Consider the following 27305-nt stretch of genomic DNA (forward strand, 5'->3'; position numbering starts at 1 on the left):
TATGAAACTGTTCTTTAGTAGGTTATCTCTGATGAACTTGAAAGGATTCATTTTCAGGACAGTGATGCCAGGTGGAACTTTGGGGCCAGTGAACCAATCAGGGGCAGACAGAATGGTGAGCTGGGAGTTTGGGTGCAGAGAAACAAACTAACAAGAACTTTGGGGTTTGAAGAGAAGGCATTTTATAAGCAAGAATAAAAAAAGAAAAAAAATCTTCTGGCAAGAACGACATCGTGAAATCAGGATTTGAAAAACCCGATCAACAGCTTGCTCCCATGGAAGTGACATTTCATCCAAAAGAGCTGGAGTTAGGTGGGTCTGGAGATGCCTCCACAAACATTTGCCTCTCCTGGCAACTTGCCACCACAGAAGGACAAGGCACAGGCAAGGGTAGGGGAACACAGCCACCCAATTTCCACCAAGGATAGTCAGTCACTGGAGGACAACCGGGGATGATGTTGACTACAGCTCCTCGAAAATGCCAATGACTGGGTAAATTAGAAGTGTTAGAACTCTTAGGGGAAGTGGCTTATGCTTATTGTAAGAGGCAGCTTCATTCTGACTCACTGACAAAACCACTTTTATGCATTTAAAAATCCTACACTTAACTACGTTATTAAATGTCAGACCCAGTAACAATGACTCCTTTCTGGAATGAGGGAATAAATAAGAGTAGATCCTGGAATTTGACCATATGTTAACTGCCTTAAAAGTCTGTAAGTCACCAAACCTAACAAATCTACTAGAAATTATTCTAAAGAAATAATAATGAACGGGTGCAAACATTTAGAGACATGTACTGTCTTAGTACTGACACACAGAACAACGTAGAAAGATGTTCAAGACGTTATTATGAAGTGAAACAGATGATACAAAATAGTATACTCTGTATGAGCCATTTTTCACTTTTTATTTTCAACATACCCACCATAAATGGGGAAAGAAAAAGCCTGAAAGGATACAATTTCAAATGTTAACAGTGGTTATGTCTGACTGGGCATTATAGGTGATATCTAGTTTCTCGATTTTACATATTTACATATTTTAAATTTACTACCATGAGCATCTATTATTTTTTCTAATATGAAAAAAAAACACATCATAGGTATGTTTTAAGACTAAATACAAAAATACATTTGTTCTAAATACAAAACCTTGATGTAATATAGTAATACATCAAACAGAGCCTGAAAATTAGAACTGGAACTTGGGGTCCATAACTAGGACTTCATGTTCCTGCTCTCAGTGTTGACCTCCTCATTTCAGTGGTGCTCTTGAGAGAGCCAGCCTATCTCTAATACTTAAAAAAATCCAACAACAACTTAGTTCTTCTTTTTCTGGCAGAAATCCTGACACCCTAATAGGTGTTCTCAGCTTGTCTAGGCTAGACTACTGTAATTTGCTCCTCCTCAGGCTATACATTAAATTTGTTCAGAAGCTGTAAAATTGCTCATTTGGTAGCAGTTGAAATGACTTTTCTGTAAAGAGCTGCGAATCAGTAAGACTCACTGGCCATCAAGTATACACACCAGCATGGCCATTCAAACAGGACATTGAGCTCATCGCAGGACAGCAACAGGAACAGCAACAGAGTTGCTAAACAACTCTGGTTTTGCTAAAACCTCTTGTTCAAACGCTGCAAAGTAAGACCAACAGGGATGTCGTTAGTTAGGAAGCCCAAAGGCCTGGCCAAAGGTCAAGTTTTCTCAGGATTCCTTGTAGGAGAGGAGCCCTAAAGAAACCTACGAGGATTCTTCCAGGCAGGACTCATCTGCAACATCTATGCTGGGAGTACCACCAGCCTTGGCTTTTGCTTGCTTAGCCTTAGGAAAGAGGAGGGTTGATGAGACTGGATTTTAAAATATGGGTAGGGTCTCCCCTGGTGGTCCACTGGCTAAGACTCTGTGCTCTCAATGCAGAGAGCCCGGGTTCATTCCCTGATCAGGGAAGTAGATCCCACATATTGCAATTAAGAACCAGAGCAGCTGAATAAATAATAAAAATAAAATAAGAGGTAAGCTTAAAAAAATAAAAGTAATTGGGTTTTTTCTTTTAAAAATTGACATACGTTTGTATTTATGAAGTCTGAAAAATATATACTAAAAGTGGTTTTTCTCAGGGTACTCTGTTTTTTTTTTCTTTATGTGCTCTCTGTATTTTCCATATGTACTGATTTCGAAATCAGAGAAGATAAGGCTATTTCTAAAAAGGAATCACTTAGATCTGAGGGAACTGATGTGTCTTGATATGTATAGACATATACATTTAAATGATTTCTTTTTAAAAAATCGTTGTAAAATATACATAACATGAAATTTACCATTTTAACCATTTTTAAGTTTGGTTTACTGTTGTGTAACCATCACTGCCATCCATCCATCATCTTGCAACTCTGACTCTCTATGCCCATTAGACAATAACTCCCCATCCCTCCGCATCTCCAGCCCACTAATCACCACTGTTCTCTTTCCTGTCTCTATGAATTTGACTACTTTAACTATCTCATATAAATAGAATCTCTTGATATGTTTTTGAAATATGAGGTTATTTTGAAATTGCATAGACTTTTCTCAGCAACAAAACTTACAAACGGACACAACTCTATTCCCCATTTTGTCTTTCACTTGCTACTAGCATCTTCCATGTGTCACGCAAGCATGGGGGCGAGGCAGAGCTCACCTGTGTCGGTGTGATGTGGCTGATGTCTTCAGATGCCAGCTGCTTCAGAAGAGTGGTCTTGCCAGCATTATCCAAGCCCAGGAGAAGGATTCTCACCTCCTGGTCTGGTGCACTTTTCAATTTGCGCAGAATTGAGAGTAAGCCCTTGAACAACCATGAAGAACAGAGATTACTTTGGGGGCAGTGACTTTGATATTACTGGGTATCTGAACGTCTTCTTCTTGACAAGAGTTCTTGGTTGTAGAGAGCTTATTGTTACCCACTTTAACATGATTTATTCCATTTGCTTACACGTTTTTGGCAGAAGCACTTTAGTGAATTCAGCAACTTAATAAATAGCTTAGCTTATTCTTGTTCCTCTTATTAATCCAGCTTAGCAGTTACCCTAGATCTCCTGACAGTGTGTACTTGTAACCAACTCATATTCCTGAAGCCCTTTACATACACTTAAGAGTACAGCATTCACCATATCTGACTGTAGGAAACTGATTTTTGTATTTTTCTCCTTTATACTAGAGTGAAGTTTCTCGTGGGTAAGAACTATAGCTTTCATCTCCCCAGTGCCTGGCACTTATTAGACACCATGATAGTTGCTGAACTAAACAGAATTACCCACCCAAGTTAATGCATGATTTCAAGGCACTATTTCAAAAGTCGTAGAAAATTGTACTTGGGCTTTTTAGAAAAAAGACTTTGTTTCAGTTCTTGTTTAAGCCTTCATCATTCAAAATACTCTATCATCTTCTAACTTTCACATGACCCTTATAGGATACCTGCACAGTACAGATTTATCTATGTTCTTCAGATGAAGAATCTAATATTTAATACAACAGAGACATTGAGGAATTGAAAGGTCATTTTGGAAACAAAAAATATCAAAATTTAACCAGGATATTTTTGATTAGTTATCTAATATTTTCGTTTCTGGGTTTTGTTATTATTCTTTTAATGGATGGAAATAAGTCACGTTGCTTTTTAGCTAAAAACATAAGGAAACTCTTATAAGATAGTTATTTGTTGTGTCTTGCAGCTGACAATCATTTTCCAGTGAGGCATAGTTATATCAAGAATCAAAGAACCCCAGAGTTTAAAGGGCATATAATCTAATCTCCGAGCCCAAGTGGAAATTCCTTCAAACTGAGTCTTAAAATTATATAAAATGGTTATGTTTTTATCCACTTTGGATCAGGAAATAACTCAAACCAGTCAGTTCACTAAGATCAAATGTTAATTCTGTGAAATAATTTTCCACAGTTGAGACTTTGGACAATGATATGCAAATATGCATAATTATAAAGAATTCCTTTCTGCTTCAGATACACTTTGTTTACCACTTCTAGTCTTGTATTCAAACTGATCACATTAATCTCTCCATGCCTCAATTTTTACCAGCAATAAAATGTAAGGTTTAGTTTAAGAGACAAATTCTATCCCACAAGATTTTGAGAATAGAGAATGAACAGATTTGAAACAAACAAAGAAAAGCAAGTTGTTTTTTTTTAATGGCATGTTTTTTTCTTTTCTTTTCATCTAATCCAGCCTTGAATTATTTGACACTATTCCTTTTTAAAAACTCTATTTATGAGCAATCTCCCTAGCTTCTATTAGCTATATTACAATCACTCATTTATAATACCACCTTTCAGAACAGTTAAAATTAGAATTCTGAGATCCTCAGGGGACTGGTGATATAAAAAGGCTAAGAACAGGGAAAATACATTGTACTATTCCTTCTGAGTTCCTGATTAGATGTCCTCATTACCCCTTCCAATAAAATTCTAAAATAGCTGCAATTTATCACATTGGTGCATTAAACAACAGTATAAGAAAAGAAAGTTCTTCTCATGCATCATTTACTAGTGAAGAAATTGTGAAAAAAGGTATGTTTTCTATAAAATATTTTCAAGGTTCAAAGTAAATGTTTTGTTTTTCCTCATGTGTCTTTTTCCAAAAAAATCACTAAATACAAATACTGCTTTCTATAGGCTGAGAGCTTTTACACACTTATTATGTTTGAATTGAATGATTAAAATAAAAATATAATTTCTATTCATCTTGAAAGGAGAGAAGCAAAGCATGGGTGAGAAAGAAAACATTTCAACTACAGCTAAGCATTATTAATCTAATGGTATAAAAAAATATCTTTACATTTCCAATGAGCAATTTTTCTTCATCAGAAGACAATAACTTCACGTTTCACTTTTAAATGAAATTATAGAGAAATGGAAAGTTCGCTAATATTTTCTTCCAGCAAATGACAAATGGCATCTCAAGCATGGTCTCAGCAAGACAAATGCAAATACAATACAGCATCATATTAACCCAACTCCTGAGGACAGGGGATCACAGGATTATCAGGGTTTGCTAAATAGGGAAGAGGGTATTTATAGATATCAGGGTTCTGCCTGAAAGGGACAAAGTAAGCTGATTTAAGAGATTGGACAACAGTGAAGAATAAGTCTACTCTGTGCTTCTATTCATATATATCTATATTTTAATGTCAAACAAAAGGAAACAGCCATTATAAGTTAATTTTATTATGGGGCTGAGTTTCAAGGTACTCAGTTCAGTTCAGTTGCTCAGTCGTGTCCGACTCTGCGACGCCATGGACTGTAGCACACCAGGCCTCCCTCTCCATTACCAACTTGAAATACAAGGAAATGAATTTTTAGTGTACTTTTGGTCAATATAATCTATTCATTCATTTATCTTAAACACCCATAAGGTGCTTCCAGTGCAATGGCGAGCAACAGAGATAGGATCTCTGTGTAGGATGTATACTCCTATGACATGAAATAAAGGCAATTTAAGAAAGAGGAATTTTAGTTAATTGGGTATTGTGGGTTATCAGCAATGTATCCACACAAGTTACCTGCACCCTGGTAGACAGAAGTGGTCTGACTCAGCCACAAAACATTTGAACAGTTTTCTATAGGCAAATCATGAACAGATATGCGTTGACGATGGATATTTTATCTGCCTCAGTTTAAACTCAGCAACTGGCAGAGGCCTGGTGTGCTGACCTAAAATGACACAAACTAGGTCATTCAAAGAAAACTGGGATGATGGAGAGGGAGAGAGGAATATGTTGGTACATGGAAAATAATATGTGGCTGTGAGGAGCAGCTAAAAGTTAAAGTATTAAAATTAGTAAGCCAACTGGCAAGTACATGCACTCCTCATAACTGGCTTAAATGGAACAGACTTCAGTTTATTTTTACCTCACCAAAAAAACATTGGTGCTGCCCAATGAGGGCTTGTTAATTTCCAGGAACTCCTATAGCTTTGTTAGGGAGAACTTCACCCAAATCTTTTTTCTCATCTCTCTACTAAATAAATACAATGTTCCCTGAGGAACAAAATACTGGCATCTCCTCAGCTAGAGTGGGTTCTTACTTCATCAGAGTCTTAATGAAAAATACATTATGGGCTTTAGAGTTTCACAGACTTTTATTCAACATCCTGATGGGTAACCTCCAGCATAGTTTCATCTAGAAAATGGGAACAATACTTATATCTCAAGAAGAATGCTATGAAGATTAAATCAGATGATATGTGAAGCATGCACATAGAGGGAACTCAAAACAGTTGTTGTGTTTATGTTTCTACTTTTCACCGACCATTTTTGACCAGAAAACATAATCTTGGGAACAATCTTCAAATGTCAAACATGCTTGATAAATATCACTAGCTTTATATATTCAGAAATTACTCCATAAATAATTCCTGAATGGAGGACTCATCTATTAAATAACAGTGATTGCTGCTGCTGCTGCTAAGTCGCTTCAGTCGTGTCCTACTCTGTGCGACCCCATAGACCGCAGCCCACCAGGCTCCCCCGTCCCTGGGATTCTCCAGGTAAGAACTCTGGAGTGGGTTGCCATTTCCTTCTCCAATGCATGAAGGTGAAAAGAGAAAGTGAAGTCGCTCAGTCGTGTCTGACTCTTAGCGACCCCATGGACTATAGCCTACCAGGCTCCTCTGTCCATGGGATTTTCCAGGCAAGAGTACTGGAGTGGGATGCCATTGCCTTCTCCTAACAGTGATTGCTGCTGTTGCTAAGTCGCTTCAGTCGTGTCCGACTCTGTGCGACCCCATAGATGGCAGCCCACCAGGCTCCTCCGTCCATGGGACTTTCCAGGCAAGAGTGATTAGTTATGCACAAAAATTACGGTCAATTTAGTATTTCACCAAGGACTTGGCATCCTAAGGTAGGGGTAAAATAGCTGAACTTCTAGGGGTTCAGAGAAATCAATAATGGGTTTTTGTTGCTGTATTCCAAATTTTAAAAGAATAAATATGTATTAGTCATAGCTGAAGGATTAAGACAATAAATAAACCTGGAACTCCTGAAGAGTTACTATGGGGACCCATGGGTATCAGATATGACATACTTAATCATACCACTGACCCTTTAAATTCCGTGTTCCACTTATCGAGTTCTAAAAATAGCTCATACTTTTGGAGATAGAAAAAAAGTGTATTTTGGAAACCAGATGAAGACTCCTGAATAATCTGCCCTAATTCCTTATTATTTATTGTAGGAAAAAAAATTAAAAAAAGAAAAACAAAATCTGTCTTGATCACTGAATACAACAGTTGTATACAATAGTGTTGTGTACACTGTCAATTTGTTGTATAAAGTGTCAATCTGTACCTGGAAACATAAACAGTGGTTAATTTATTGTGGCTTGTAATTATAAATTAAACAATCATGAAATTACACAGTCCACTTCACTGATAAACAAACTGGGAAAAGTTAGCCCGCTCTCATGCGTTTCTCCTTTATGATGCCATGCCTTTCTCTGTTGGTTTGGCATGCCTTTTTCATTTCAATTCTAGTTATTTTCTGTGTAAATATTTATGTTTGTACTCATTTGTTGAGAAAAACTTAGCCTTTAAATGGACAGCTCATGTATAAACGATTAATAAAAAGCAAACATTTAAAAATCTGTTTAGCCTGAGGTTAATAAAACTGCAGTGTAGCAAGTGTTGAAATGTGATTGGCAACTTCAGATCCAATAATGCTACTTCTTTAACAATGTGACAATTTTAAATCAATTGAAATAAATTTTTCCTATCAAAATTTACTCACTGGATAATCTAACCAAGTGTACATGTGTTTTTTTTTTCCTTCTGGACATCTAGCTTTTTCTTACTTCATAAATCAATAGAAGTGGTTCAACAGTTCTAAAAGTCAAAAAGGGACTGGAGTTGGGACAGGGAAGGAACTGTAAGCTTGAGTGCTAGCTTTCTGCAGCTGATAAATTTATCAGCCTGCTCCAAACGCTCCGAAATAAATTGTTTCTCCCACTAGTTTTAAAACCACTCAATTTCATTTTAATACCCTCCAATTAAGTGCAGAGAAATCAACAAGGAACAGTGTCAAGCGTCAAATACGTCACATAATTTACGTATTTGGGAAAGCTTTATTCTGGCCTGACAGAGACAAGGCTAGCCCCAAATTGATGGCCACTCTCCTTTTTTAATCTACTCCAAACTGAGATTAAGGCCTTTGCTTCTGGTGTGGTCATATGCAAAGGAAGGTGGCAACAGGTCCGAAGTAAATACTAAGGATCGGGCAGCAAATCTGTCTCCACCAACACGTATTGAACAGGAGACTGGCTATCACCAACAACCAGACCTTGCAGAACCCTCAGGAAATAAAAAACTCGGGACTGCAGAAGCGCGCCCGCCACTCAGACACCGAGACGGCTTACAATACACCAGACATCCCTTCCAAGCGGCACCTCTTTGTGTCCGGGGATTTACACCCTTACCCCCCAGAGGCCCTCACACCGCGAGGAACAGGAGAGCTAGGCTACCATCTCCCCTGGTACCGCCAGCGCGACCTCAAAGACAGCAGCGCTGGCCCTTCTCCCCGCTTCTAGCCGGGCACTGGTGAACCCCACTCTCCTGCGGCACTGGGAGGCCGATTCCTTGGGAAGATTTAATCCTGCGTGCAGAAGCTGCTCTCCGCAGCTCCTCGGATCCGCCCTCATCCCAATCCCCAGAGTAATGATGGAGCCCTGGCTCCGTACCGCGACAACCCAGCACCCTTCCAGCCCCTTCCCCTAGTTTCGGACAGGTTGCAAGCTCCGCCTTCCTCCCCAGGCCCAGATTCTCTCCAGGGCCCACACTCGGGACTCCCTGCCGCCCCCCGAAACCAATCCAGGACCCGGACATCAGGCTGAGCGCCAGTCCGTTCCCTCCTGTCTTTAAGCGCAGTGCCCTGCCTTGGGCCAGGGGAAGGGAAGCAGGTGACCGACCAGCTCCGGAGGGACCCAGGCCCTCACACTCACCATCCTCCCGCCGAGTCCCTCCTCCTCCTCCTCCTGCCTCCCCCGTTACCAGGGGCAACTGCGACGGCGCCGCCCCCGACGTCCCCCGTACGCACGGCAGAGGAGCAAAGCAGCAGAACGGGGCGGGGTCCAGCTCCGCTTTCCCCAATGTGCGCAAGCGCGTCAGTGTGCCCTCCCACTGCGCAGGCGGGCTGCTGGAGAGGCGGGAGAAGGCGGCGGGCTGCACAGACCTGGGGAATGGTGAAACCTCGCCCACGTGGCTGCCGGGGGCCACCCGGCTTGTGATTGGTCCAGAGGGAGGGCGTGCGGGCGGGGCGAGGGGAGGTTCCCGGGCGGAGGCCAGAAGTGCATCCTGGCTTGGCTGCCAAAGCGGGCTGCTTCTGGAAGCAGCTGTGTCAGTCTGTTTCTCCCGGGTCCAGGTAAGGATCTTGAGAGGACGCCTCCTGCAACATCTACCTGTGCCAGGTTTTATTCCCCAGATCCCAGGAGGGAGTTTGCATTTCTGTCTTGACTCTGCCCAGGCGAGGCTGCGGCGCGGGCTGGGCTTGCACCTGCCAAAGCCACGTGGCAAGAGAAGGAGCTACCTGTGGACCCCTTATGGCCTCCAGTACCTTCGTGTGCCAGGCTGAGGAGCGGGGGCGTCATGGGTTGCTCGCTCGTCTGCACACATCCGTGTTAGAATCCAGGCTGGAGGAGTCCTGGTGGTGGGAGGCTGCCTACCGGAGGGCAAGAAGCTGCCTGAGGACTGGCCGTGAGGGCTGGGATGAGGTGATCGCTTACGGGGGTGAAAGGTGTTTGGAATGGATGGTTTTGCTGAACTAAGTTGGCAGGGTCGGTGCGCCGTCTGCAGCCCTGAAGGAGGCAAAAATGGGCCTCCACTTCTAGACAAGAAAGAATGAGAGAGATTGTGGGTGCTATTTCCCACCCCTTCCCCATGCAGAGAAGAATTACCATATTTGTGCCAGCTCTTAGTCTAGACTCTGGAGACACAGCAGGGGGCTAAATCGGCCCTCATGGAAATCACATCCTTCCTAGTGAGATGGTTTTCATACAAGATTTCACTTCATTCTCACAGCCCTAGAAATTGATTATTTTAAGGGTTAGAGTGGGGACCTGAATCCAGTACTTTCTGACTCTTGAGGAATTATTATTTTTGGCTGCTCCATGCGTGGCATGTGGGGATCTTTGTTTCCCAAGCAGGGATCGAACCTGTGCCCTTGCAGTGGAAGCAGAGTCTTCACCACTGGAATGCCTGGAAAGTCCTTGGGCTTAGCTATTGTTAATAGTTTCCTCCAGGTTTTGGGCTTTGCTGCTTTTAAGACCAGCAGGTTTTCAGCCTAGTTAAGATCGTTGGAATGAAGGCAGATTTTCCCTGAATGGTTCTTAACATTTTATGCATTCAAGTAAAGTTTCCACCTATCTCTAGCCTGCTGGTTCTTCTGTGAAAAAGGCAAAGCAGACTTCTCTTCCAAAATTGCCTGGAGTCTAACATCATGGCTGCCAGGGGGTCATTTGATTGTACATAGGCATATACTACCAGGGCCTGCTGGTTTAATTATTAGTCTCATTCTCCAGGTTGAGCTAGGTAGCCTTGACACCAGCCCTTGACATCTTAGTGGACTTTGTGTTTGAACTGTTTGAGTCTTGGACTGCCTTGATCTTCCTCTGATGGGAGTACTAGCAATGATGTTTTGTTTTTTCCCCTAGTAGGGGATTCAAATAGGAGATCTTGGGTGCTTCCCCTACCCTTGCAAAAGGATACTCTAGAAGAGTTTGGAAAGCCTGTTTCCCAAACTCTGATACTATCTGCTTGAGAAAATCAGCTCTCCCTGGAAGGACGAGCATTGCTTAAGGAGAGGTAGTAGGTTACATAATTTTTTCAATATTTTCCCCTCTTCCCTCCTTTTCTCTTTCTTGAGACAAACACCTTTTAGTGGATAAGAGGACCTGTCTAGGTGACTAAGCCTTGTGACTTTGTGGTCTCTCTCTCTCTTTTTTTTTTTTTTTGGTCCACTCTGCACTGCCCCCTCGGCAGTGAAGGGTGGAGTCCTAACTGCTGGACCGTCAAGGAATTCCTGTCTAAGTCTTATAACCTTGGGAAAATATGGCCCTAGCTGTAATGTTTGAATTATTGGATAAATAGGACTAGATGTGTTTCCTGCTCACATTTGTATCTGCCACAGTGCAGGACCATGTATGCCATAAACGCTCACCATGCTAGCTCAATGCATGGGAACCTCCTCAGCATCAGTTTCTTCATCTGTAAGCTGAGATCTTGGATCCCTAATGTTTTTGAGCTGTGATATTCTCTAATCCTGGAAGGAAAGGGAAGTATTGGTCAGTCACCTGTTTGATTTCCACCTTCCCGCCATTCCCTGTAGGGGAACCCTGGATATCATATCATAGTCATCTTTTTAGGAAGTATTAGATATGGCTTGTATAGGAAGAGGGAATGTAACTGCTGAAAACTCAGCGACCAGTAGGACTCAGTATAGGAAGGGTAGACAGTTTGCATCTTCATGAAAGAAAGCCTGTTATTACTTTTGTAAAGAAGGCAGGTTCTGAGTTTGACAAAAAAAGACAAGATGTAGGGGACATCCTTGATGCCTGGAGAACCCAAGAATAAGTTGGAATGCATTCCAGGCAGGCAGTAAGTGTTTTTAGAGGGTAGATGAGGACTATAGCGTGCACCTTACTGTCTGTCAGGGGATGCAGATTTTACACTAATAAACATCAAGAAAGTGACAATTACAAAAGCCCCACATGCTGCAAACGAGGTCAGGATACTATGGGATTATGTACCCGAAGGGCTTGAGTTTGCCCTGAAGGAATCACAGAACTGTCCCCTATGGGGGCCAATGGAATGGGAAAAAATGTTAAGACATAGAATTTAAATTTTTTTCCTTTTATGTTTTACATAAGACAGGACAGGGATGTTCCTTGGTAATGAAGGCAAAGATTCTTACATGACTTAGCAAATGTTTACCCCTTCATGGTAGAAGTGCTTTCACTGTGAAAGAAAGAGGATTTTCCAGTGTTGGATTGTTCAGTTGAGAGTGGAGAGGGATGGCTGAGAAGTGTGTGTGTTGTGTGTGTGTGTGTTGAAGGGGAGGCATAGCATTGGGACTGTCTCCATCTGGTACAAGTGTGGGGCTCTATAAGTCAAGGCTTACTGTTTTTCTTTCCTCTAGAATAAAGGGAACTCTTTCCCCCTCCTGGCTTCAGCTGGGACTGGGTGAAATGCCTTTGGTCTTTGGACCAGCCCCCCTGCAGGAGCCACGTCAGCCTGTCCTTAAAGGACAGAGCCTGGAGCTTCTCCTGGGCTCTGGTAGGGTGTGAGAGGGGGACGTCTCCCCAACCTTAACGAACAGTCTAAAAGTTGATGTCTGCTCTCGCTCTGCCTCATCTGTTGGCTGCTTCTGCCTGCTCCCTCTCTAGTTGTTCTCAGATTTTTGATGGGTTACCTTTTAAATATAGTGGTCTTCCTGGATATTTCCTGGAAGATCACTGCTCTTCCCAGTCTGCATTTTCTCTTTGGAAAACTTTATCTTAACCCACCCCCATGTTGCTCCCTCACTGTTTTACTTCTAACCCTGATCTCCATGCTGGGTTTTAAGCCTAAATATCCAGTTGTCTACTGACTAGACCTCTTCTTTAGCAAATACTCGAATTGCTATGCTAGGCATTGAGGCAACGGTGGTGAGCAATGGACACATTCCTGGCTTCAAGGAGCTTATGGCCTAGTGGGGGATGGTGGGCATTAATTCAGGTAAAACCACAGCGTATCACACATGGCATGGCTCTGAAAGACAAGTACAGAGCCAGGAACTCATAGCAGTGCATGAGAGGGAGGAAGGGGTCCTTCAGAGACTTCTCTGAGCAAAGGAGGTTTCAACCAAGATCTGAAGGATGGGTAGGTGCTCATCATTCAGACTGTCTCTGCAGAGCAAAAGGCTACTTTTGGGGGAGGGCTGGGGCGTCCTTGAGATTACTTGCTAATGCACCTGTTTTTAAGGCTGCTATTTATTCTGAGGTGACTTGGCTGTAACTTCCCTTGCAGCTGTAATAACCCATGGGTCTTTACTGAGGTGATGTCTTGAGTAGAAATTCCCTTTCATTCTATGATATAATATAAAACATTTATTCTTTATTAGGTCTGTGGCTTCCGTCAGCCATATGTTTCCTTTCTCTAATATGAAATCCTGGCTTTGTTGTGAGTGCCTTGGATCTACATGATTGTATAACTCAAGAAGATAGCTTTTGTTTTTTAATTATTTTCTTTTGGCCACACTACGTGGCATGCGGGATCTTGGTTCTCCAACCAAGAGTTGAACTCGCACCCCCTGCAGTGGAAGTGTGAAGCCTTAGACTGAACCACCAGGGAAGTCCACCTAGGTTTTTTTTAAAAAAAAAAACAAAACATGTTAACCACTATCATTTTCACTTTATATACTTTGGCACTGAATTATTACAAAAATTCTATAACTTAAAGTTTTCAGAATGAGAAAAACAAATGGCCAAAAGCATATGAGTAGATGCTTAATCTCATTAAGAATCAAGAAAATACAATTTAGGAGCATCTGTTATGGTCCAGTGGTTTAGATTCTGTACTTCCACTGCAGGGGGCACAGGTTCGATTCCTAGGAAGGGAACTAAGATCCAATATGTTGCACAGTGCTGCCCCCCAAATTTTTTTAGTAAATTTTAGAAAGAAACATAAATGAAAATAACAATATTGTTTCTGCCCATCATATTAGAAAGAAAGAAAAGATTTATTTATCCATTTTGGTAAAAGTTTGACTAAAGGACCATTATCATATACAATTGGTGGAAAAATCAATTTGAATTATATTTATAAAGATTTCATTTAAAACATGTACGTCCTTTGATCCAGCAATTTCACTTCTAGAAATCTATCTTAAAGGTATAGTTGTGGCACTTACCCGATTGTCTAGTGGTTAAGACTACACCTCCGAAGCAGGGGATGCAGATTTGATCCCTGGTCTGGGAGGGAACCAAGGGGTTTCCCCGGTGGTGCTAGTGGTAAAGAACCTGCCTGCCAGTGCAGGAGACATAAGAGATGTGGGTTTGATCCTTGGGTTGGGAAGACTCCCTGGAGGAGGGCATAGCAACCCACTCAGTATTCTTGCCTGGAGAATCCCACAGACAGAGGAGCTTGGTGGATTACAGGTCATGGGCTTGCAGAGTCGGACAAGACTGAAGCAACTTCCCACGTACACTAGGGAACTAAGATCCAACATGATGCATAGTGCAAAAAAAAAAAAAGATATAGTTGCCATATACACAAAGTAATGTGTATAAGGATACTCTCAGCAGTGGAAAAACTGAGAATAACCCAAATGTCTACCAAAGGATGAATTCAAGGCACATGGAATAGTATGTAATAATATAAAAGAATGAGATGGAGCTGTATATATAAAATGGAAAATTCTCTAAGATGTGAAGCAAAAAAAGTCAGTTGTGTATCAGTGCCAGTTAGTTTATTGCTCCTTAGCTCCGAATCTACCCTTCTTCATCGTGTCTTGTGATCCTGGACGTTGTAAACCTTTTTCCTTTGCCCTCTGATATGATTTTAAGCTCTACCAGTAGAGGGCGCTGGAGGAGCACCGATGAGGAAGGGGTAGTCTTCCCAGTGCCTGGGTGCTTGCCTCCTGTCAAGTTTCAACAACACCCCACCTGGCAGCTTCCTGTTGAGTTCCCTCAGCATCCCTGTTCGCAGCTTCCCAGAATCTCAGTGGCTTCCTGGTGAGTTTCATCAGCCCTCCGACTCAGCATTCCAGCGCATCCAGTTTCCTGCCTGCCAGCCCTTCAGGGGGCAGTACCTCAGCAAACTTTGAAGAAGACTGCTTTTTAAATCTTGCTCAAGGCATGCCTGTGAACTTGTAATTCAATATATATGGAAGATTGTCAGGTGATTTTTTTTTCCAAGAAAAAAGACAAAGACATAGTGAAGAAGATATAGAAGTTAAGTCTCAAAAGTATTCCTTAAGGAAAAACAAAAAACAAAACAAAACAGATGAGCAGGTATTATTTAGTGAAGAGGGAGAGGAAGAGCATCCTGGACCGGCATTTGCAAAGAAGAAGCATGAGGACTTCCCTTGTGGCTCAGACGGTAGAGTGTCTGCCTGCTGAGGGAGACCCAGGTTCAGTCCCTGGGTTGGGAAGATCTCTTGGAAAGGAAATGGCCACTCACTCCAGTATTCTGGCCTGGAAAATCCCATGGATGGAGGACCCTGGTAGGCTACAGTCCATGAGGTCGCAGAGTTGGACACGACTGAGCGACTTCACTTTCTGAGACAGATGGCAGCCTCTTGCGTTTGAGGAAGTCTCGTAGCACTTGAAACTCAACATGAGGACAGTCTAACTGAATGTTTTCTCCCTTAAAGCCAGTTTTTCTGTATTCTCAGCGTGTTACTGTAGCAATCAGAAACCCTGGTATCACTTTAGGTATTTGGGATGGCCAGAGGAACTCACCAGGACTCCCTCTCTGCTCCGCTTCCAGTTTGAGGGGCTGCTGAGGGAGAAGTAGTCACTTTGAACATCCCCATGCCTTCTTTTGGTTATTAGACCAAATGCTGATTCACACACTGTGCTGATTCACATACTGTGGCGAAGGGATCTTGCAGAAGTAATTAAAGTCCCTAATTGGTTGGCTTTGAATTGATGTGAAGGGAGATTATCCTGGGTGGCCTGACTTAATCAGATGGAATCCCTTTAAAAAAGGGCTGGGCCCCCTCCTACCTGAGGTTAGGAATTCTAAGAGGTAGGTAGACAGACAGATAGGTAGATCTCCTACTGATTCTGTTTCTGTTGAGCCCTGACTGATAGAATTCCTGCTATACCCAACCACTTGGCATATCCTCAGATCTGGCTACTTTAAAAGCTTCTCTTCTTTTGGTCTTCCTTCCAGTTCTGGTGTGTCTGGGTTCACTTGAGCCCCATTTCTTCTTGCCTGGATTATTGGGGGTTCCCTTCCAGCTGGTCTCTGTGTCCCCTGAGGTCTTGCCACACCCTGTTTACTTCCATGTAGTTGCCTAGACTGATCTATCTAAACTACACATCTAATCTTATCACTCTTCCAAAAATTTGTTAGTGGCTTCCTGAAACTTTCAGGCAGAAGTTCAAAAGCCATAGCTTTTTTACATGACTCTACTTTTTTCTCCTCTCTGGCATATAGATCATATGTCTTTTGAAAGTTTTTTTTAGCAGTTGCCCAAAAGTTTGCCGTATATATTTACAACTAATCCAAGCCCACTTTCAAATTATACTGTCCTACATCACGGGTAGTCCAAGTACCTTAGAGTCTTCCCAGCTTCTCCATCCCATCTATATAGCATTGTTGTCATTCCTTCATTTTTTTTTTTTTTTTAGGTAAAGATTTATTTATTTTATTTTTGGCTGCACTGGGTCTTTATTGCTGTGTACAGGCTTTCTCTGGTTGTGACAAGCAGGGGCTACTCTCTAGCTGTGGTGCACTGACTTCTTATTGCTGTGCCATTGTGGAGCACGGGCTATAAGGCATGTGGGCTCAGTAGTTAACAGCGCATGGGCTTAGTTGCCCCATAGCATATGAGGTCTTCCCTTAGCAGGGATTGAACCTGTATCCTCTGCATTGTCAGGGGGACTTTTAACCACTGGACCACCAGGGAAACCATTCAGTTTTTCAAAATACGTGTTTATTTATTTATTCAGCTGTGCTGGGTCTTCATTGTGGCATGTGGATCTTTGCACCATGTGGGATCTTCAGTTGTGGCACTCAGGACTTTTCATTGTGAAGTACAAACTCTTCGTGGCATGTGGGATCCAATTCCTGACCAGGAAACAAAAACGGACTCCCTGCCTTAGGAGTCTTAGTCACTGGACCACCAGGGAAGACCCCATTTCTGTCTTTATCTGTGACTGTTTCAACTTTTGAAGTGACCCCATGCCTCTTCTCCTGCAGATAGATCTCTCCTACCTTCTGGGGCTTCACCCACATTCCACCTCTTTTGGGAAGCACCCCCTTGATTTTTGTGATCCCGTCCCCAACTCAGCCTCCTCTCATCTTGTGTTCATCGTAGCCCTCTGTGTTATCTGCTGTTCCACAGGTGGGCTCTTGTTCCCTAGTCAGACTCAGCTCCCCAAGGACAGACCCTGTATTGTCCCTTCCCCCTGTCTTGCCCCCAGCATGATCATGCCCTGGGCTGGCCACTGGCAGGCACTCAGGAAACATTTGGTGTCTAGTGGCCCAGATGGGTGAAAGTTCACTGGGCTCTTCCTGACCTGAGTGGGATGATGCTAGCGGCTGGGGTGAGCTGTCCGTCTCCTATAGTGGGAGGTGCTAAGGGCCTCTGGGGAAGGTTTTGACTGGGGGGACAGTCTTCGTTTTTCCTCTGTTCTGAAGTTCACAATTTTGTGTATGGGCAGGATGGAGGCTGATCTGTCTGACTTTAACATCGATGCCCCCCGTTGGGACCAATGCACTTTCCTGGGGCGGGTGAAGCACTTCTTCAATATCACGGACCCCCGCACGATCCTGGTACCAGAGCGGGAGCTAGACTGGGCCAAAGTGATGGTGGAGCAGAGCAGGTGAGCGGCTGGGGGACAGGCCGGGTGCACTGGGGCAGCATCGGTGGGTGCCCTAGGGGAGAGGTGGAAATGGAAGATGAGGGGATAGTCAGAGAGCTCAGGGAGGTGGGGGAGCCAAGAGCAGGATGCCTCAGGGTGGAGGTTGGGAGGTAACACCGGCCTATTGTCTTTGGGTGACAGGATGGGGACTGTGCCCCCGGGCACCCAGGTGGAGCAGCTTTTCTATGCTAAGAAGCTGTACGACTCAGCCTTCCACCCTGACACTGGGGACAAGATGAACGTCATTGGGCGGATGTCCTTCCAGGTCCCCGGTGGCATGATCATCACGGGCTTCATGCTGCAGTTCTACAGGTGCGACTGGGGAGCAAGGCAGCACCAGGGGCACCACTTAGACCTGCTAGGGAGGGAGCCATAGTAGGATCATAGTAATAGCCGTCTTTATTGATTCCTTACCAGATACCAGACACTGTGTTCAATTGTTCGCATATATCACCTCATTTAGTCTCAGCAGCCCTACAGAGAGGTACTGTTTTCATCTTCATTTTACAGATGAAGACCTGCAGTTCTACAGAGGTTATGTAACTTGCCCAAGTGCACCAGCCAGGAAATAGTGGTGCCTGGTTATATGAACTGAGGCAGTTTTCTCTAGGACTTAATGACTGAACTCTTCTGTTCCTTTAAAAAGTACTTATTCAACAATGAATTTAGTGTATTTTTATAACATAATATCCAAAAAATTAAAAAATGGGAAGACACTTTCAGTCCAGTTGGAGAAAGAACACTTTCTCTGTTCCCCTTCCTCTTTTCCCTGCCCCTCTTCCCTCCCTAATGCATTTGGTTAGCCAATTGTCGAGCCAGACCTTGGACCAGATAGAAAGTAAAAATGTTAGTCTCTCAGTGGTGTCCGACTCTTTGTGACACCATGAACTGTAGGTCACCAGGCTCCTCTGTCCATAGACTTCTCAAGGCAAGAATACTGGAGTGGGTTGCCATGCCCTCTTCCAGGGGATCTTCCTGACCCAGGGATAGAACCTGGGGTTCCCGGACGGCAAACAGATTCTTTACTGTCTGAGCTACCAGGGAAGCCCACCCCTCAAGGAGCACCCAGTTTTGTTGAAACCAAGAAGGAAACAGTTGGTCTAGCTTGCGGAGTGGTAGGCTGGGGGCAGGATATGGGGTGGTGGGATCAGACATCATAGAATGACTAACTGTGTCTCAGAAAGGACAGGGGAAGGGTCAGGAAGGTTCCAAGGAAGAAGAGATCTCTCCAGAGAGCAGGATTCAGCCATATACCAAGAGGCTGGGGGTGTGGATGTTCCAGGCAGAGGGGCAGCCAGTGCAGAAGAGCAGGAAACAGCATGGGAACGGCCTGGGGAGTGGCAGGTTTGATTGGTGTCCCCAAGCCCTCCCACCTCTTTGCCTCTCCCGGCCTCTCTCCTGGTAGGACGATGCCGGCAGTGATCTTCTGGCAGTGGGTGAACCAGTCCTTCAATGCCTTAGTCAACTATACCAACAGGAATGCGGCTTCCCCCACATCGGTCAGGTAGGAGGCCTGAACCCCTGGCTGTCTGTGTGGGCCTGGAGCTGCCTTCTTGCCTTGAGGGGGAGCAGCCCTTCTTAAGGGGTTCCGGGGCTGTCTGTCCTCCCTGGGTGGGGCCTGCGCTGGTTTGGGTGACCAGGTTTCTTTTCAGGGTTTGGAAGTATTAGGCGGACTAGGAGAGTATCTTCTTCCTAGATGAATTCAACATTCACTCATTCATTCATGCTACAATCATGTCTAGAGTGTGTATTAGGTGTTGGGTAGGGTTCTAGGGGCGGGGGATACATTTGAGTAAGACGTGTGGTCTCTGGAGTTTAAGGTCTTTTTAGGAAAATAAGCATAATGATCTCAGTCTGTGATAGCTGCCATTAAGGAAATAAATAGATGACATGCTGGAGAACAGCAGAAGGGCCTCTGTACAGATAGGCCGGTCAGGGAAGTCCTTTCTGCAGAGCTGACATTTCAGCTGAGTTTTGAAAGGTAAGGATTTAGCCATGCAAGAGCCCGGGGAAAGATTCCCAGGAGAGGGAGGGGCAGTGTGCCGAGGTTCTGAGCAGGCAGGCACTTGGTGTGTTTAACATACTGAAAGGAGAATCTGAATGAGTTGGAGGGAGATCCCAAGCTGAAGCCAAGGTTTTCAGGCAAGAAGCCACAATTCCAGCCTTTATCACTCAAGCTTTGGTCCTGCCCTCAGGCACCTGGAGTCCCCACTCCCAAACGTCTCTCTCCTCCACTAGGCAGATGGGTGTTTCCTACATCACAGCCACCACCACTGCAGTGGCCACTGCTGTGGGCATGAACATGTTGACAAAGGTACGGTCTGGGGCTGCTATGGACATGGTGGTCACAAGGGGGCAGCAAAGTCCTAGGGAAAACTTTTTTCCCCAGGTATGGGTGGTTTCCCAGACTGGAAGAGCTGGGTTTGGGTCAGAGCCTAGCCAAGCAGTGGGAAGTTCAGCAGGGCTGTCCCACATTGGTTTTTCTCGGGCCTTTGAGGGACTTTGGGTGCCCTGGCTGGGTGTCAGGATATGTGGCGGTAGTGAGGTCTGATTTCTTATTTTATCGTCCTAAAGCCCCTTCCACCCCCATCTTCCAGGGACCTGACCTACTCCCCTTGTCCTCTTCCCCCACAGAGAGCTCCACCCCTGGTGGGCCGCTGGGTGCCCTTTGCTGCCGTGGCTGCAGCCAACTGTGTCAACATCCCCATGATGCGCCAGCAGTGAGTACAGGGAGCCCTTTTCCTCCCTGTAAGCCGCAAGGGCCAGCAGGGAAAGGGCAGGAGACCAAGGCAGAGGGTGGCTTTGGCGGCTGAGGTGGGGGTGGGCAGGGCTGCACTTTCAGAGGTTCTCCGAGGACAGGCGGCTCCAACAGTGATGGCTGCAGGAGGGACAGGTAACCTGGGTTTCGTCTGTGATGAATGCTGTGGGAGTCATTCTCTGAATGGATTTGGAGGTTTAGTGTGGACCTGCGGGGTTTGGCACCAGCTCACGTCCTTTCAACTACAACTGTATTTAAGTCGTGAACTTGGCCTACTTCCAGAGCCCTGGGGATGGCTCACAGAATGAAACGCAGTAGAGCAAGGTATCCAAAGATAAAACAGAACCAAGAGGCTCTGAGGGAAGCCAGAGGGGTAGATAGATGTTTTCCAGCTGCCAGACTCTAAACTTCACAGCAGGAAAGGGGAAAGGAGAAACCCACTATGTCTCACAGTTTTTGTTCCTTGACTAGAGAAAGCGAAGATGTTCCCCTACTATAAAATTTAATGATGTAATAGATGTAAAACGCTCAAAATAGTGCCTGGAATGTAATATTAAGTGTTAGCTACTGTTGCCACAGTTGCCATCGATGCCTTCCTGGTCATCACTGATGTCGTAAGGCACATTTTCTTAGGACTAGTAGTCAATGGAAAGTGATCACAATCACCCTTGCAGAAAGAGCACACCACGGAAGAGCCACGCATACCCTCTACTTGACTCCTCTTCCCCTCCCCCATCCAGTTGCTCCTTCCAACGAATGAATGAGTCCCCACCACCCACCTGGTCTTGGATGGAGTGCTGGCTTGAATATAACAGCCAGAGCGGCTCCTGTTTCTGGGTGGGTCATAGAGTCAGGCACTGGACCCAGCACTTGGCAGGCATCATCCTGTTTAATCCTCACTGAGTCCTATGAAGGGGCGCCATGATTATCCCCATTTTGCAGATGAGGGTAACTGTCTTCAGAAGGACTAGGGAACTCGCTTAGGAGCATACACTTGCTCTGCAGCTTCCAGATCCAGCCTAGGCAGCTGAGACCTGGCTCTCGCTCTCTGAGCCTCTCCCCTAGAAAGCGGTATCACTCTCTGGAGTGGGGAAGGCCGCTCCAAGGGCCAGGCTGCAGGAGGTGGCTCCCTAGAGCTGGAATGGCCTGGCCCCGGTCCTCTCGTGTATCACATCACTGGCGGGCTTCCAACACACCCCTTTCCCGCATCCAGCACCTCCTGTCTGTGTTTAGGGAACTCATCCGGGGAATCTGTGTGAAGGACAGGAACCACAATGAGATCGGTCATTCCCGGGTGAGCAGAGGCCTGCCCTGGGGGTGGGAGGAGGGAGTTCCCTCTCAGACCCTGTCCTGTTCTTAGCGCTCAGAGCAGGCCTGGGCTAAAAACCTTTTCCCTGGAGCCATCCTCCTTCTTCATCGATTTTCCTTCTGTATCTCTGCTCATATCATTTCTGGTCCTGAAGCCGTAAGAATTTGGCTGGGTGGGAGAGGGTCAGGTATGGTCACTTAACCCCTGACAGGTCCATCCCTTCCCATTTACCAGCTCAGACTTGACCGTGACTTTGACCCTGGCCCAGCCCTCTGGTGCAGCCTGTGGATTCCACATAAAGTCATAACTGACAGCTAACTTTTTTCTGTCCTCAGAGAGCTGCAGCCATAGGCATCACTCAAGTGGTTATTTCTCGGATCACCATGGCAGCCCCTGGCATGAGTAAGACGGGGAAGCCCTCCCATCCTGGGGGACCCTGGCTCATGTGATGGAGACCTCAGCCACACTTGGGGTGGGGGGTGGGACCCCAGCCTCTATAGGCATTCTTCTCAGACTGGTTTGCTTGAGTGTCGAGAGCCACTGGAGAGTCACACCGTAAATCCTGGAATGTCAGTTAATCAAGATTTGATGGAGAAAGTTGTTTTCATTTAACAAATATTCCTTAAGTTCCTTCAATGTGTTGGGGAGATAGTGGTAGAGAAAATAAGTTCCCTGTCCTGGTTTTGCCTCCAGCAGGAACAGGTTACGGAGCAGGATACAAAACTTGCTTGAAAGATGGTTGATTGTAAGAAGGGTGCTCTGGGCCCATGCTACCCATCCTCCTGTGGTTATAGGGCTGCACGTTGAGGAGTCTGGGAAGCACCTTCTTCTGGGACTTGGGGAAGAAGTGGGTGTGGCCATGCCTATACATCCTTCTCCCCAGTGAAAAGTATTTTCTGGAACTTCCGGGTGAGGAGGGGGAACCACTCAGTCTGTGATCCGACTTCAGAAGGGCAAGCATCACAGCCTTTCCTCTACCTCTTCTAGTTCTGCTGCCGGTCCTCATGGAAAGACTGGAGAAGCTGCGCTTCGTGCAGGTGAGTGGACTCTGCTTTGCACCTTCACTGCCCGGTGGCCCCAACCACACCTGTGCTGGGGGTTCCTGACCCTCTCACCCTTCTATCTCGTTCCCATCCCCGCACTGCACTCCAGGAAGGCCCCTCCCAGTACCCTGGCTGTCTGATTCTCAGCCTTGTCTGCTAAGAGCAAGGAAACTCCCACCTCCGCTGCAGAGCCAGGGTTTCCTGCCTGTGGGTTTCTAGCTGGCTTGCCGATGGGGTTCACCTCTAAGTATGTAAGTCACGTGGGTCTCTCTTTTGTTTTGTTTCTGCACAGAGAATCCGGGTTCTGCACGCGCCTTTGCAGGTTGTGCTGTCTGGATGCTTGTGAGTAACGTGTTTTCTTAGTAGGCGTCTGTGGTGGGGCACTCAAAATCTGTCTTCCTGTGTCACCCATGTGGGAAGACATGTACTCCTTTACCTGACTTCAAAAGCACCCAGGCTTGAACACCTGTGGCCCCTCTGACTTGTCCCATCTTTCCAAGGGCACTGGGCTGGCCCTGTGCACACACTGGGGTGGAAAGGAGAACCCTTGGATGTCCTCCGATCCCCGGGGTCTCCCCTCCAACCTTAGGTCTGCAGTAATTTTAGAGGAGAGACAACAATGATAAGATCATCCCACCACAAAAGGGAAATAAGAATTATGTGAGGTGACAGAAGGGTCAGCTCACACCAGTGGTGAATTTAGGTGACACCAGTGGTGAAGGACTTGCCCGCCAGTGCAGGAGACATAAGAGATGCGGGTTCAATCCCTGGGTCGGGAAGGTCCCCTGGAGGGGAAGGCATGGCAACCCACTCCAGGATTCTTGCCTGGAGAATCCCATGGACAGAGGAGCCTGGTGGGCTACAGTCCATAGGGTTGCAAAAAGTTGCACATGACTGAAGTGACTTAGCATGCACTCATGCACATGTCAGTTATATCTCAATACATCTGAATACGGTGAGATGAAAAGTGACACAGCCTGGGCCCGTCACGTGTCCCAGGCTCGCATGGGCAGAAAGCACCATGACTCCCGGCAGCGGTCTTAGGTGCCTGCCCTGGACTGGACAAGTCCCAGCATTCATCGTGCTTTGTGAGGCCGTGAGCTAATGACCACAACCTAAGCTCATGTGTATTGGATGTTTCCTGTGTGCCCCCACTGTGCTGATGTTTCACGTCTATAGTTTCACCTGATTCCCTGAGCCCTCGAGGTATACATACTGTCAGCGTCTCCTTTCCCAGATGAAGAGACTTGCCCAAGCATCTCTAGTTGGTAATTTCTGGAGCTGAGATTGGATCCTTAGTAAGTCTAACATTATGGCAGACTGTCTCCTTTTTTTTCCTGCTGTGCAGGCTTTTCTCTAGTTGCAGTGAGCAGGGGCTACTCTCTAGTTGCAGTGCACGGGCTTCTCACGGCAGTGGCTCCTCTTGTTACGGAGCACAGGCTCGAGGGTGAGCGGGCTCAGTAGTTACGACTCCCGGGCTCTAGAGCACAGGTTTGGTAGTCAGAGGTGCCTGGGCTTAGTCGTTCCAAGGCATGTGGGATCTTCCTGGATCAAGGATCAAACCCATGTCTCCTACGCTGGCTGGCAGATTCTTTACCACTGAACCACCAGAGAAGTCCCCGCCAGAGTGTCTTCTGTGAATTGATTTGCCACTGAGGGAGTGGTTACATACCATGGGCTGAATGTGTCCCGTGTGTTAACTTGTTTAACCCTTGCAGTAACCCTGCCGAGTAGGGACTCTTGCCCTCCCTCCGCTGGCTCAGAGGGGGCTTGCCCCAGATGGCACAACTAAGAAGTGGCAGAGCTGGGACTCGAACCCAGGTCTGTTAGAATCCCAGATTCTGTAAAATACAGTCCTGTGCCCACATCCTCTGAGAACTTGTGAGAATAAAGATTCAAGCCCTTTCCTGGACCTGCTGAATTAGCACTACGTTTGAACAAGCTCCTAGAATTCCTTGTGTGCCCCATGAAGTTCCAGAGGCTCTGCCCTCACTGTTCTCCAACAACCTGGGGTTCAGCAAGTACAGGAGCCTGACCCCGAGTTCACACCCCTCCTGCTTTCCCTGAACACCAGAGGGCGCCTGTGGCTATGAGCGCCGCTGCTCACACTCTCCTGGTGTCTCCATTCCCATCTTCATCTGTGAGAATGATGGATGGATGGGGGTGAGGGGTGCAGGGGGCTGGTTTTATCCTGTGCTGGAGTGAGTCTCCAGGCGCCAAGAGACCAGGAACAGGGTTGGAGGGAGAGGAACTTTGGGTTCAGCTCCCCCATCCTTTGGGGAATCTCAGCCACAGGGTGTGGATGAGTCTGTGAGATGCCAGACACCCCCTAATGCTTTGGTTTCTCCTTTCTTCCAGTCTCATCTTCATGGTGCCAGTGGCGTGTGGGCTGTTCCCGCAGCAATGGTATCAGCTGTTCATTACCCACTTGTTTTTACTGAATTGCCTGTCCCTGCTCTTCCTGACCTGCCCACTCTCCTGAAGGAGAGGGAGCGGCAGGCAGGGCAGCATCTGTTCGGGGACAAGTGTGAACTCTGTCTGTGTGAACTCTGGGCCTCTTGCCTCCAGTTGAATGGGAAACCAAAACAGAGCTCCAAGGGGCAGAGGGATGTCACTCACTCCCAGTGGAGCACAGGCTGCCTTGGAAAGATGGTAGGGGAACAGTAAGAGACTTCCTGTCCCTGCTGGTTGAGTTGTTAGACCCATCTCCCCTGGCTGGATCTGGTCTTTGAAATCGAACAAGAGGGTAGGTACTTACTCTGGCTGATGTTTGCTGAAGGGTGGATGCCTTGGACCTCTCAGCTTCCCTTGTGTGTCCTGGGAAGGGTGCAGGGGGTGGGTGAGAAGAGATGATGGCAAAGGGACAGGGAAGCATTAGACAGGTGGCAGGGGGCAGGGTGGTGGAGAGGACTGACTCCAGGAGACCAGACGTAGCCTGAATGGATACAGAGAAGGTGCCCGTCTCCCTTCTCCTAGTACTCCCAACTCAGTAGTCACCTACACCTCTCCTGTGTTCTGATCACAGAACACAGTCTTTGAGAAGGTAGATGTTTGGCACTAGGGAGAATGAAGTCAGAGCTCAACAGAAGTAAAAAGCAAGAAAAAGTAAAAAGCAACATACTGTGCTGTATAGAAACCATTTGTAATTCTGATGGAAAAAATGGGCAAGGGCTTCTTAGAGGTGGCAACTATGTTGGATTTTATCTCAGGGTTATTTGCTGTTCGTCCAGGTGGCAGGCTCATAACACCCTTCTCTCTTCTCAGTGAATTGCCGGTTTCCTATCTGGAACCCGAGCTCCAGGACACCATCAAGGCCAAGTACAGAGAACCTGTGCCTTATGTCTACTTCAATAAGGGCCTCTGAAGGCCTTACCCCAGTACGGACCAGTCCATACACCAGCTCCTCCTCAACTGCTGTGGATTCCTGTACCTCATTCCTCTTTGCCGACAGGGCCTGCAGGCCAGCGTGGATTCGGGGGGGGCGGGGGAGGCTGGCAGTGGGAGGATGCCTCATGCTTCTACCCAGGTACCTGGGTTTATTGGACTCCAGGGGATAAAAGCAACCAAGGGGAGAGAGGCCAAGGCTTCTATCTGCTCTCCCCGAACCCCCATCTCCTGGAGACCAGGAGCTAAGACCCCTGCTCAGGGAGAAGGTATTAGGTCCTGAGGGTGACACTCAAGTAAACCATTTGGAAAAATTAGGAAACCTGGGATTCTGGTTCCAGCTGGGGTTGAGGAAGGGCCCCCTTTCTCTTCCTCCTTGTCTGTTCTCAGTCAAGGGCACCCTTCCCGCCAGGAGGGGGTGTGGTTCTGGCTCCCTCAGGAAGAAGGAGGGGAGAGGCTGGGCCACCTTGGACCTCCTCTTTGCTCTTGCCCACTTTCCTCCCCAGGGTCCCCTGGGCAGAAAGCTTCTTTGGGAGTCTTGCTAAACTTGAGAGTTTTTATCAGGCACCCAGGAGTTTTTAGTGTAACGTACCGCCCTCCCCACCCCCCCCCCCAAAAAAAAACCAGGACATAGTGAGGCAACAGAGTTTTCATGGTGCTTCAAACCCTGTCTGTTGACACTGGCTTTGTTCTCCTAAAATCATATCTGATTCTGCTTCTCTGTGTCTGAAAGATAAAACCACTGACTGTGAGTAAAAAGGACGTAGGTAAGCATTAACTGCATGTTTTAGTGGGTATAATTTCCTGGCTGCCTCCCTTCCTCAGCCTATTTGGTTAAACACCAAAGAAAGACTGGTGTGGACTGAATAGGAAAGGGAAGTTTTATTTGGACGCCTCTGAGAGGAAACCAACCAGGACCAAAGAGCCTTAAAGGACACACAGCTAAGTGCAGCCACTCACCCTTCCCTGCCAGGGTGCTCTAGGTTATTTTGGAAGCGTTTGAGGGAGAGGGGGCTGCTGTAGCCAACCTGGGGCCAATGTCTATGAGTTTTGTCTAGTAGAATTTACTGATTGATCAGAGGGTATCACTGTCAATCGAATACATTTCTTGAAAGAGCACGATGAACTGTCTGCACACTGAGTTAATAAAACCCAGACGGAAAGCAAGATCTGTTCTTACTTTGGCCTTGGCATGGAGGAGG

General features: G+C 46.1%; 2 protein-coding genes across 4 annotated transcripts in view; one reads left to right on the top strand and one right to left on the bottom strand.

Annotated features, from left to right (window-relative positions):
• The window catches only part of ARL3 (ARF like GTPase 3), a 30376-nt gene extending 21108 nt beyond the window's left edge, over positions 1–9268 (bottom strand). Inside the window, exons 1-2 of the mRNA XM_069566967.1 lie at positions 8982–9268; positions 2680–2823 (exon numbers count right to left, since the gene is read on the bottom strand). Of these exons, the coding sequence (XP_069423068.1) occupies positions 2680–2823; positions 8982–8984 (147 nt within the window). The 5' untranslated portion in view covers positions 8985–9268. The remainder of the gene's footprint in view (positions 1–2679; positions 2824–8981) is intronic.
• On the top strand, positions 9159–27270 carry SFXN2 (sideroflexin 2). 3 transcript variants are annotated; one of them, XM_069566965.1, is made up of 12 exons: positions 9159–9400; positions 17409–17570; positions 17751–17921; positions 19015–19113; positions 19848–19923; positions 20244–20329; positions 21601–21661; positions 22012–22078; positions 22664–22713; positions 23012–23061; positions 25078–25125; positions 25984–27270. In XM_069566965.1, exons 2-12 carry the CDS (start codon positions 17410–17412, stop codon positions 26081–26083), a joined length of 969 nt encoding a protein of 322 aa, XP_069423066.1. In that variant the 5' UTR covers positions 9159–9400; position 17409; the 3' UTR covers positions 26084–27270. The 3 variants fall into 3 exon arrangements, with proteins under 3 accessions (XP_069423066.1, XP_069423067.1, XP_069423065.1); XM_069566966.1 differs by lacking the exon at positions 9159–9400 and adding an exon at positions 16695–17089; XM_069566964.1 differs by lacking the exon at positions 9159–9400 and having other exon boundaries at positions 17401–17570.
• Positions 27271–27305: the final 35 nt, after the last annotated feature.

The sequence above is a fragment of the Ovis canadensis genome, chromosome 22 (assembly GCF_042477335.2).
Source record: "Ovis canadensis isolate MfBH-ARS-UI-01 breed Bighorn chromosome 22, ARS-UI_OviCan_v2, whole genome shotgun sequence".
NCBI classification, from domain to species: domain Eukaryota; kingdom Metazoa; phylum Chordata; class Mammalia; order Artiodactyla; family Bovidae; genus Ovis; species Ovis canadensis.

Coding starts and splice junctions, on each gene's coding strand:
- SFXN2 (XM_069566964.1), top strand. CDS start 17,401: ATGGGCAGGATGGAGGCTGATCTGTCTGACTTTAACATCGATGCCCCC. Junction 22,714..23,011: donor AGAAGCTGCGCTTCGTGCAG/GTGAGTGGACTC, acceptor GTTTCTGCACAG/AGAATCCGGGTTCTGCACGC. Junction 23,062..25,077: donor GTTGTGCTGTCTGGATGCTT/GTGAGTAACGTG, acceptor CCTTTCTTCCAG/TCTCATCTTCATGGTGCCAG.